This window comes from Oryctolagus cuniculus, chromosome 14, assembly GCF_964237555.1.
Source record: "Oryctolagus cuniculus chromosome 14, mOryCun1.1, whole genome shotgun sequence".
In the NCBI taxonomy this organism is placed as follows: Eukaryota; Metazoa; Chordata; class Mammalia; order Lagomorpha; family Leporidae; genus Oryctolagus; species Oryctolagus cuniculus.
This window is the reverse complement of record NC_091445.1, coordinates 39,481,946-39,494,315: the sequence shown is the minus strand read 5'-3', so window position 1 is coordinate 39,494,315 and position 12,370 is coordinate 39,481,946. Positions and strand designations below refer to the sequence as shown.

Below are 12,370 nucleotides of genomic sequence, written 5' to 3'. Positions count from 1 at the left end.
ACTGGGGTTCCTGTGTGGGTGGCAGGGACCCACACCTGTCATTACCTGTTGCTTCCCATGATGCACATTACCAGGGATCTGGAATTGGGAGTGGAGCTAGGACTCAAATCCAAGCACTTCCTTATGGGGAGTGTACTTTTTTTTTTTTTTTTAAAGATTTATTTGAAGGAGTTAGACAAGGAGAAAGAGAGAGAAATCTTGCATCTGCTGGTTTATTCCCCAAATGGCCATAATAGCCAGAGCTGTTCTGGTCCAAAGCTAGGAGCCAGGAGCTTCCTGTGGTTCTCCTTCATGGATGCAGGGGCACAAAGATTTGGGCCATTTTTCACTGCTTTCCCAGGTGTATTAGCAGAGAACTGGATTGGAAGTGGAGCGGCCAGGACTCAAACCGGTGTCTGTATGGTATGCTGGTACTGTAGGCTGAGGCTTAACCTTCTGTGCTACAGCGCTGGCCCCGGGATTTGTACATGCTAAGCGTCATTTGTCCCCTGCTCCTACTTCCTAATTTCTTCAATTAAAATTTAAATCAGTCTTTGAAATAGTCAATACTTTTCTTTAGTTCCAACATCAACAAAAGTATGATACAGTTATAAATCTCCCCCTGCCCCCGACTCTTTCTTTTCATTTTTAACAATTTAACTGGTGATATATTTCATGCATTATTTCAGAGACTTTCAAAACATATACTTGCAGGCTAATACAAATTTATGTTTTTACTCTTTGGAGACCTGATAGCATACCACACTATACTGAACATTCTATAATTTTTTTAACATAAAGATCTTCCTTGTTTTTTTTTTATTGCTTAATAGTGATTTATTGTACAGATGTAGTATATAATATCAGTGTCCTATTAATGGCTTTCTGTGTTGTTTTTTTTTTTTTTTTTAAGATTTATTTATTTGTAGGAGGCAGTTTTACACATTACACCACGGTGCCAGCCCCAGTGATAACTATTTTGTAGGAGCTCTTTACATTTAGCAAAGTTAACCTTATGTCATGAGTAGTAGTTTGGCTTCTGACTTAGCTTTGATGTGGCTTTGTGAAAGTTTTGACATTTGTGTTGTCAAATTTCAATTTTTTTTCTTTCTCTTTTTTGGCTTTTTATATTTTAGAAAAGCGTACCTTACTTCAAAGCTGTTTATTCTGTGGTTTTATTTAAATCTTTATTTGTAACATAGTATGAGTCAAGGAATGAAGCTAATGTTATTTAAAAATGTTTTATTTTCTATTTCATGTTTATCCTCACTATTTTGAGATGTTACCTTTATTGTAAGCTGAAATTGTGTGTTTTGAAGTTATTTTCTGTTTTGTTTATCTGTTCATATATTATAAACATGAGTTTTAATGACTGGTACTGAATAGTGTGTTTTTTAACATTTGATAGAACAAGTTAGTCCCTTTGTCCGTTTTCTTTACTACTCTTATTATAAGAAAGCTCTTAAAGTTATTTTGGTTCTGAGTTATTTTAGAAATACATTTGAATTTATCTTCATATTAATTGCAATTTAAATAATATTTTTTAGGGAAACTGAGCAAACAGAAAATGTTAAACCAGTGTTGAGAGGTCGACTTCAGAGACCTAAACCCAATTTATCAAGGGCAGTTGGGAAGAAATCTGTTCTTTCACAAGGCAAAGCAGACACTGAGAACAAGAATTCACTTCCTGAAACTGTTGAAAAGGTAGGTAGTGAAAGACTTTATGGAAATAAAAATTTAAAAATTTTCCCACGACTGTGGGAATAAAAATGTTTCCTTATAATCACAAAGTATTGTTACTAATACTAATACTAATACTAATACTAATACTAATACTAATACTGGTTGTATGTTAACATTAGATTTGTTTCTGCCTTACTAGTTTCCAGTTTACATAATTTTATTTAGAACCTGGCACATATCATTTCAGATATCTTTAGTGGTGATAAATCTGTCTTTTGCCTGCTTATTTGAAATTTTTATTCAAAATATTTCTTAAACCAGCTTTACATTAAATTTTACTTAACAACTCTAAACATCTAAACAGAGTCACATTCTTATTTGTCCTTTGTAAACGTTCTCTCTGTGTAAACATTTATCTAGTTTTTTAATTATCATGTGTATAACACAGTTTTTGTTGTTGTTCTGGAACTATTTATATATTGAATCTAACTGATCTTTTTAATTGCCTTATCAAGGAAAAGTATTGATGTAGTTAGCTATTTCTCGAATGGTGGAGACTTAGATTGCTTCCTATTTTTTTTTTTACATTTTATTTGAGAGACACTGAGGAGCTAATTCTGGGTCTCCCTCGTGGATTCAGGAATCCAAGTACTTGGGCCATCTTCTGTTGCTTTCCCAGGCATACCAGCGGGGAGCTGGATTAGAAGTGGAGTGGCCAGGACTTGAGCTGGCACCCATATGGGATGCCCTTGCCCTCAGGCAACCATTTTACCCACTAGGCTATAGCACCAGCTCCTCATATTTTTATTTTATAATTGTATTATAATTTTGTGAAATGTTTCTTGAATTCTAGAAAATTTGGAAAATATAAAAGGTAAAAAATATAAAACTTCCTTATAACTTTATTATCCGAATGCAGCTAATCTTTTTCATATATATCCAGATTGTCTTCTACAAAATCAAGTAATAGTATCAGTTGAGTTTTGTATTCTTTTGTACTGAACATTTCATAAATATTTATCCATGTTGTTAAACATATTTGAAAACATGGTTTTTAGTAACTTCATAATAGTCTGTCAGTGGGATATAAGTTTATTTAACCATTTTTTCACTGTTACAGATTTTGTCTGTTTACAATGTTTTTTTTTTTTTTTTTTTTTTTTTTTTTTTTTTTTTGACAGGCAGAGTGGACAGTGAGAGAGAGACAGAGAGAGAAAGGTCTTCCTTTGCCGTTGGTTCACCCTCCAATGGCCGCCGCTGCAGCCGGCGCACCGCGCTGATCCTGGCAGGAGCCAGGAGCCAGGTGCTTTTCCTGGTCTCCCATGGGGTGCAGGGCCCAAGCACCTGGGCCATCCTCCACTGCACTCCCTGGCCATAGCAGAGAGCTGGCCTGGAAGAGGGGCAACCGGGACAGAATCCGGCGCCCCAACCGGGACTAGAACCCGGTGTGCCGGCGCCGCAAGGTGGAGGATTAACCTATTGAGCCACGGCGCCGGCTTACAATGTTTGATATTTTATAAAATGTTCCATGTATATTCTAGTTAGTAATTAAATCATTTTCCATTTGTTTTCTTAAAACAGTGTCTTTGAAATGATATGGGCATTTTTAAGACTGTATATTGACAGAAAGATTTCTAGTAATGTATGAGATTATTTTATATCATCTGCATTTAGGATTTTTAGAAAAATCTGACTATCTGTGCATTTGTTTATTTCCATTTGTTTATTATAAAATTTGAGCAATTTTTATGGTATAAAAATTTAATTCACAGAATCACATGGAAAAGGATACAATGAAAACATCTGACATTTTGGGAATGGAGAATACACAGAAAGAGAACTCAGAAGCTGACCCTGTCTCAAAGTACGTATTTAGGGAGCCATGTGAAAGTAGTAACTTCAGGAATGATTGTCACACCTGTTTCTATTTAGTAAGGCCTGAATTTTATTTTCAGCTGGTGTGCTTTCTCCATTTTCAAGTGTAGGTGGTGAAACATTTTAATAGTTCATTCTATACTTGACATTGTAGGTATAAATTATGAGTCCATTGAGTTTACAATTACCTTTCTCAACTTTTAACAAAGTCTTGTTAAATAAATGCATAGTTAAAATTATATTCCTGGATAATTTTATTTATACAAGGGACTTTAAAAGAGAAAATTGAATCTGAAGTAGAGGTCTAGGACAGCCCTCATTCCATTGTGAATCTGACCAATAGATTCTGGTCTGTTCCAGGGGCTGTAGTTCCTACTGTAATTTGGCACTAATCCCCTAGAGTTGTACATTATACGGTAGTGTCCTGATTGAGAAATAGTATAATGTGCTTGTCACATGCAGATTTTTCCAATTTTATAATGAAAATTTGATTTTAAAATGCTTTTTATGGTCAGTCTTCCAGGATTATGTCTGTCCCAAAAAGTATAGATATATGAATATCTTTGAAGGTATTCTTGAGGAGTTATTTTGTATTCAAATATTATTTTATATTCAAATGATATATGAATATCTTTGAAGGTATTATTGCGGAGTTATTTTATATTCAAATATTATTTTATATTCAGGTGGTTTCTTTATTCATACCAGGGAGAGGGACATATTGAAAAACAAACTTGTAACTTCAGAATAAACATTGATTTCATTCTTTTGTGGTTGTTCTAGTTTGAATGAGAAAGATTGTCTTCAGGAAACTAATTCACCGAAGTCTTTGAAACCTGCACGACTAATGAGGGGCCGATTGCAAAGACCAAAGCCAAATGTTGGTAATGTTGCTGAAAGAAAAATTCTTGCATCACAGGAAAAAATAGGGGCCAATGCAGAAGAGAATCAAACTGAATCATGTGTTGATAGGGACGTAAGTATTTTGATTCCTTTCCATGTATTTAAGTATGTAAGCTTCCCCTCAACTCATTTTAAAACAATATTTCTGGCCGGCACCACAGCTCACTAGGCTAATCCTCTGCCTGTGGCGCCGGAACCCTGGGTTCTAGTCCCGGTTGGAGCGCTGGTTCTGTCCTGGTTGCTTTTCTTCCCGTTCAGCTCTCTGCTGTGGCCCGGGAGTGCAGTGGAGGATGGCCCAGGTTCTTGGGCCCTGCACCCGCATGGGAGACCAGGAGGAAGCACCTGGCTCCTGGCTTCGGATCAGCGCAGTGTGTCGGCCGTAGCGGCCATTTGGGTGGTGAACCAACAGAAAGAAGACCTTTCTCTTTGTCTCTCACTCTGCCTGTCAAAAAAAAACAAAACAAACAAACAAAAAAAAACCAATATTGCTACATATTTTTGTTCATCATTTATTAAGTTTATGGTCAAAAATTCATAGCCAGCAGCTTTGCTAATTATAAACCCATTGTAGATTTTAAGCTTTTACACAATAATCTGCTTTATTTTACCTTGTATTTGCTTTTCCCTGTCACTCAGTGGATGTTTTAATTATTCTTTCCATTTGAAAAGATAACTAAAGATGTGATTTTTAACTCACTTAAACGGAATAAAATGTTAAAAAATTCTCCCCACTAAAATATAATTCCTAGAACAAAGATTATTTACATAGTCTTTTTGAAAAGGATTTAAGTTGGTGTGATTTAGGTTTGGATATCTCCCGTTATAGTTCCCATGATCTGTTATGCAGTGATAACAATCAGAGAAATTCAGAAAGATGGACCCAGAGGGGATAATTCTAACCAATGAGACTGCAGCAGTTAGTTGTTCTCTGATTAGGAAGAATGGGGGCTTTCTGGTAGTGTAAAAGGTATGATTTATGAAATGTTTTTAAAGAAATTTAAAGAAAAATTACCTTTTGACTATCATTTCATAAGCTTTACTATTTCCTTATCCTCATATTGAACAGAATTTTCAGTGAAATTTTTAAGATTTATGTTTTATTGTGAAACTGAAAAATTAAAAACTTTTGTTTGTTTTCAAGGTTTCTCAACAAATGGAAGATCAGTCATGTAAAAATTTAGAGTGTGAAGATACTACATCCCAGCCTGAGAAAAAGGATATTTCTCTTCAGAGTGCGCAGCCAGATGAACCCCAAGCTCTTAATGAATGTCTCAGGTAAATATCATGCTATTGATTGTATAATTTTTGAGTTTTGTATAAAGTTTTAGAACTCAGTCAGTTTTTAAAGGAAAATTAGACCGGCGCCGCGGCTCAACAGGCTAATCCTCCACCTGTGGCCCCGGCACACCGGGTTCTAGTCCCGGTCGGGGCACCGGATTCTGTCCCGGTTGCCCCTCTTCCAGGCCAGCTCTCTGCTGTGGCCAGGGAGTGCAGTGGAGGATGGCCCAAGTGTTTGGGCCCTGCACCCACATGGGAGACCAGATTGATGGAATTGTTAGTTAAGTTCTTAAAATTTCATTTTCAGGACATTTAATGTGTATCAAAGTAGAATTATAATGGACTCTCAGGCACTCAGTGTCCAGTGTCAAATAATTATTAATGTTTTGCCAAACTTTAAAGACTTGCTTATGCCTATTTTCTTATAACTGTGTTTACCTAATTAATTAATTAATTTTTTGAGATTGAGAGGAGAGATGGAGGGAGAACAAGAAAGCTCCCGTCCTCTGGTTTACTCAGCTAGTGCCTGCAGTGACCCGGGTTGGACTTGGCTTCATTGGGCTGGGCTGAAGCTAGCGTCTGGGAGCTCAGTCCCAGTCTCCTGTGGCGGTGGCAGGAACTTGCATCATCACTGCTGCCTCATAGGGTCCACATTAGCAAGTGGCTGGAATCAGGTGCTGGCGTTGTAGCTTGAGCTGGGAATCACCCAGACACTGGGATGGGATATGGGGTATGGGCCTCTAGCCACTAGACCAAATGTCTGTCCTCGTGTAAGCCTATTTACATAATAACTAACCTTGGGGCAAAAGCTAGATTTCCTGAACTACTTTAAAGGTCTTGTCTCTTGCTTCCTGTGCTTTTCTTTTTACTACCCCTCTTTCTAATTATTTTACTACTGTGCCAAAGAATCTCTGGGTAAGAACTTGTACAGATTTTAATTACAGATATTAGATTGGTTTTTATATTTATTTTTCTTAGTTTGTCAGACTGCATTTAATAATTAATGTGTCTCAGTAGGGGATAAAGTTTTCCCTGAGTGGCCTCTGGGTCTTGGAACTCTTCTGGATATTGTTTTGACTAATATCTGCTCTGATCTCAGAACTGCTCTCTCCAAGAGTAGTGCCCTTTCTGCTCTATCAAGTGAGCCTTCTGGCCTTTGAATCGCCAAGTTCCTTTCTTAAGATCCTGTGTTTTATCAAATCATATGCCTGTCTATATCCAGTAAGTAGTTTCCTTTCCCTCACTCTGAATGTTTTAGCCTTTTCCAGATGCTATGTAAGAGAAAGGGGTAGGTAATAGGGAAAAGAGTCTCAGAAGTGACGAATGCATGAAAAATTCTACTTCATTAGATAAATTAATGAAGATTTCTTTGAATTGTAATCCTCTAGGCTCATTTTGTATCCTACCTACTTTCTGTAAATATTTTGAGGTTTTGGTCATGATTGGTAATTTTTCTTATGGAATATTATAAATATTTGCAGATTATTAAACTTTTGTGATTTAGAAAAACATGCCCATGTGCTCACTTCAGCAGCACATATACTAAGATTGGAACAATATAGAGAAGATTAGTATAGCCCCTGTGTGAGGATGACATGCAGACTCATGAAGTGTTCCATATATATATATTTTTAAGATTTATTTATTTATTTATTTGAAAGAGTTACAGAGAAGGGGAGGCAGAAGCAGGAAGAGAGAGAGAGGTATCTTCATCTGCTGGTTCACTTCCCAAATGGCTGCAGTGGTCATGACTGGGCCAGGCTGAAGCCAGGAGCCAGGAAGTTCTTTTGGTGCAGGGGCCCAAGAAATTGGGCCATCTTCAGCTGTTTTCCCAGGTGCATTAGCAGGGATCTAGATCAGAAGTAGAACAACTGGAACTCGAATTGGTGCCTGCATGTAATGCCAACATTTTAAAGAAAAAAAGAAAAAGAAAAACAGGTCTATGGGCTTTGATTCAGATTTATAATTTTTTCCCTATTCCTTTGTATGTGTTCACCAAGTGTGAATTTCTTTGGTGTTCTCCTTAAATTTTGTGATATGAAGAGAGAACTTGTGGATCCATCGTGTATTTAAGTTGTAAAATAACCTAGTTCAATCATATCTGATTTCTAATCTTAGGTTCTGCCTTCAGCTAATTATGAACCTGTTATGAGCTCTGTGAGAGAAGGTCCATTTTGTTCATTGTATTCCAAGTTCTTAGCACATGCCTTTTTGCCATGTAATAGGTGTTTAGAAATTTTTTTGACTTAGTATTCATGAACTCCAAGAAGTGTGACATATGTTTATTTTTAAGCCATAAGAATAAGTTACTAAAGTCCTTTTATTACTGAGAAACAAGCACATGGAGTATAATTATAGCGTTTATACTTATATGTTACAATCTGAAACAGTTAAGTAGTGAAATTACTAAAACATCCTTTGCTTAAGACCCATGTTTAAAGAACATTCCAGTGTTTAAAATGTGACTTTATAGTTTATCTTTTCTTATGACACCAAACCAAGATGTTAGCATAGAACTTCACTCTAGAAGCAGTTTCTGGGTGGAGTTTAAAAGTATCATAGATCAGGGAATGGAGTGACATCCTTCTAGAACTAACTATATTAAAATTTTTTTAAGATACAGGGCTTTTTTTTTTTTTTTAAAGATTTTATTTATTCGAGAGGCAGAGTTACAGACAGAGAGAGAGGTCTTCCATATGTTGTCACTCCCTAAATGTCTACAACAGCCAGAGTTGAGCCAATCATAAACCAGGAGCCAAGAGCTTCTTCTAAGTCTCCTGCCTGGGTGCAGGGACCCAAGAACTTGGGCATTCCTTCCACTGCTGTCCCAGGTCGTAAGTAGAGAGCTGGATTTGAAAAGGAGCAGCCAGGATATGAACCAGCTTCCATATGGGATGTCAGCGCCACAGGCAGAATCTTAGCCTACTATGCCACAGCTCTGGCCCATTAAATTTCCTTTATTGATTACTATTACTTTTGCCTTTTTTTTTTTTTTTAGTAATTGTATCAATTACTGTAGTTACTGATACTTATTTCAGTTATATAAACAAGTATAATTTGAAAAAGTCATGCTTTTAAGGTCCTACCTTTGCTATCAGAAATTATATTGTAAACAATTGTTATTTCAGTGAAGAAAGATGGGTTAGAACCTAAAGAATGAGCATTGCCCCCCCTTTTTTTTTCTTAAAAAAAAAAAAGATTATTTGTTTGAAAGACTTAGAGAGAGGGGTATAGAGGGAGATCTTCTATCCACTGGTTCACTCCCAAGTGGTGGAAAGGCCAGGGCTGAGCCAGGAGCTTCATCTGGGTTTTTCCTATATGGGTGGCAGGTGGCCAAACATTTGGGCCATCCTCTGCTGCTTTTCCCAGGCTATTAGTAGGGGGCTAGATCAGAGGTGGACAGATGCCCATTATATATATTTTTTTTATTGATTTTACTATTATGATAGAAAACACAGTGGAGTGGTGTGGTTTTCTGGAGAGCAAAGTGCTTATTTTGGCTAATTATTGTATGCCCAATAGCATTCAGCAAAATATTGTCAAGTATTTAATCTTTTTATTCCCAGTTTGTATTGTAAATAATAAGTGATTAGAGGAATGTTTGTATAAGAAATCTTATTTTAATTTCCTTGTACTTTTGTTTCTTTGAAAGACAGAGAAAGATACAGACAGAACAGCTTCCATTCTCTGGTTCATTCCCCAAGTTCCTGCAAAGCCAGGACTAGGCCAGGCAGAAACTGGGAGCCTGGAACTCAATCCTTGTCTCTCATGTGGATTTTGGGCGCCCAGCTACTTGAACCATCACCTGCTACCTTCCAGTGCACCCATTAGCAGGAAGCTAGAATCTGAAGTAGATCTGGTCCTCAAACCCAGGAGGGAGGCAGGCATCTCTAGCTATAGTTTGATTGCTGCACCAAATACCTCTAATTTTGTTTGAGAAAGTATAGAGAGGGGCCAGTGCTGTGGCGTGGCAGGTAAAGCTTCCACCTGCAGTGCCAGCATTCCATATGGATGCTAGTTCAAGTCCTGGCTGCTCCACTTCTGATCTAGCTCTCTGCTATGGCCTGGGAAAGCAGTAGAAGATGGCCCAAGTCCTTGGGCCCCTGCACCCACATGGGAGACATGGAGGGAGCTCCTGGCTCCTGGCTTCGGATCAGTGCAGTTCTGGCCATTGTGGCCATCTGGGGAGTGAACCAAAGGATGGAAGACTTCTCTCTCTCTCTGCCTCTGCCTCTCAGTAATACTGCCTTTCAAATAAAGTCAATAAATCTTAAAAAAAAAAAAAAAAGTATGCAGAGCAGAGTTACTTTTGGTTATTAGACTTTATCTTATTCAAGTTATACTTCCATCTATCTGTTTGAGATGATTAAGCCTGTGTGGCAAAGCATGTCTGGATAAAATAGGTGGTTATGGGGTCCAACTTTGTGATGCAGCAGGTTAAGCTGTTCCTTGTAAGCACTGGTGCAGTAGGTTAAGGCATACCATATGAATGCCCGTTGGAATCCTGGCTGTTCCTCTGCCCATCCAGCTCTCTTCTATTGCCCCTGGGAATGTGGCAAAAGATGGCTCAAGTTCTTGGATCTCTGCCACCCATGTAGGAGACCCTCATGGAGTTCCCCTCTTGGCTTGGCCTGGCTTAGCTGTTGCAGTTATTTGGGGAGTTAACCAGTAGGTAGAAGATCTCTCTCTTTCTCTGCTTCTCCTCTTTCTATAATTCTGCCTTTCAAATAAATAAATAAATCATATATATATATGTATGTACATATAAACATATACATACACACATATATATACACACACAAACATACATACACACATATATATATAAAATAGGTACAGTTTGTAGAAATAGGTGACACAGCTTGCTCTACCTGTAATGCATATTACTGGAGAGTCTTCTCCAGTCAATATTTGTGTAGGATGGTGTGCATGACAGTTGGAAGAGGACTATTCAGGGCCAATTAACTGCCACTCTGATTGATCTTGCTGATAGTTATTGCTATATTTGTCTGTATAGAAGTAAGTATATTTGTCTTAAACTTTTACTATAATTTTAAAGAATTGACATTTTCTCTCATTTAAAAATTTTACTCAGAGATTCATGAGATTTCCTTATTTTTTTAAACTTCAGTGTTTCTAATATTTTCATAGTTGATTCCTCTTATCATCCTCTCTTCAACTGACAGTTTGCTTTAAAATTTATATGTCTTCTTTTCAAATAGCATTCAAGAGAAAAATAAAGCCAATATACACAAACAAATTCCAAGTTTAAGGACTAGATTTCAGAAACCAAAGCCAAATATAGGAAGAGGAACTGGAAGGAGAGAAATTTGTTCAAAGGAAGAGGTACCTGGGGAAATTCTTGTCTCTGGAGAATTGACAGCAGCTTTGGGAGAAACTGTAAGACTAGACACCCTGCCAAGGGAGAATGTACCAGTGGAGACCACTACTACCAAAGAACTGGAGTCAGATTCAAAAGAAACTGGAAGAAACATCTCTCCCAGGGAGAAGGTATCAGAAACGGGTGATGTCACTGTAGAAATGGAAACATATTCCAAAGCAGCTGGAAGAGAGGCTTCCCTGATGGAGGGGGTGTCAGAGGTGAATGATGCCACCAAGCAAATAGACACAGTGTTGGAAGAAACTGAAAGAAGAGAGGTACCCCCACTGGGGAGCATCCCAGAGGAGATCAAGTCTGCAGGTGAAACGGAGGTAGATTTGAAAGAAATTGAGAGAGAAATGCCCCCAAGGGAGATGATACCAGAGATGGTTGATGTCATTGAAGAAAGGGAGGAAGTTTTGGAAGGAACTGAAAGAAGAGAAATATCTTCACTGGTGAAGGCCTCAGAAGAGGTCAGAACTATAGGTAACATGGAAACAGAGCTGAAAGGAATTGTAGAAGTTTCTCAAAGGGAAAATGTACCAGTGGAGATCAGTGCCACAGAAGAGAGGGAGGATAATGTGAAAGAAACTGGAAAAAAAGACATTTCCCTGTTGGAAGAAGTACCAAGAGAAGTAGCTGCCACTGAGGAAGCAGAGGAGAATTTGGAAGAAACTGTAGAAGGAATTTCCTTGAAGGAGCGTGGATCTGAAAGCATCCTTATTGAGGAATCGGGGGCAGATTTGGAAAAAAATGGAAAAGTAGCTGTTTCTCCAAGGCAAAATAAGCCAGAGGAGACATCCCGCCAGACTGAGACAGATTTAATGCAGAGCAATAGTGGTGACTGCAGCAGCACTGTGCCTCCACCAGATATCAAAGTATGTATTTTTCTGCCCTTTAAAACAATTTTGAATAGTTTCTCGGAGAAAACGTTCCAAAAATAATTCTATAATTATTGCCTGTAAGTTTAGCAAGGCTTATACTCTCTAAAAATTAGTTTTTTTTTTCTTAGCCCTAAATTTGTATCTGAGGACCTTGAAGAAACTCTATAATTTTTTTAAACTTAAAAAAATTTTAGTTGTGGAAAAGTGATGATTTTTTTAAAAGATTTATTTATTTATTTGAAAGGTGGAGTTACACAGAGAGAGAGACAGGGAGGGAGGGAGGGAGGGAGGGAGGACTTCCATCTGCTAGTTCACTCCCTAGATGGCCACAACAACTGAAGCTGCGCTGATCCGAAGCCAGGAGTCAGGAGCTTCCAGGTTTCCCATG

General features: G+C 37.8%; 1 protein-coding gene and 1 non-coding gene across 11 annotated transcripts in view; both read left to right on the top strand.

Annotated features, from left to right (window-relative positions):
* Positions 1-12,370, top strand: part of BDP1 (BDP1 general transcription factor IIIB subunit) — a 107,235-nt gene that overhangs the window by 40,175 nt on the left and 54,690 nt on the right. For all 10 annotated transcript variants that reach the window (XR_007914355.2, XM_070056571.1, XM_070056568.1 and 7 more), the window contains 5 exons: positions 1,527-1,683; positions 3,435-3,526; positions 4,321-4,513; positions 5,582-5,715; positions 10,941-11,976. Coding sequence is in view for 9 of the 10 variants with exons in the window: in XM_070056571.1 (XP_069912672.1) it covers positions 1,527-1,683; positions 3,435-3,526; positions 4,321-4,513; positions 5,582-5,715; positions 10,941-11,976 (1,612 nt within the window). In the remaining variant the exon portion in view is untranslated. The remainder of the gene's footprint in view (positions 1-1,526; positions 1,684-3,434; positions 3,527-4,320; positions 4,514-5,581; positions 5,716-10,940; positions 11,977-12,370) is intronic.
* LOC127487504 (U6 spliceosomal RNA) lies at positions 7,237-7,343 on the top strand. Its single transcript, XR_007914363.1, has one exon. It is a non-coding gene; the product is annotated as a U6 spliceosomal RNA (small nuclear RNA).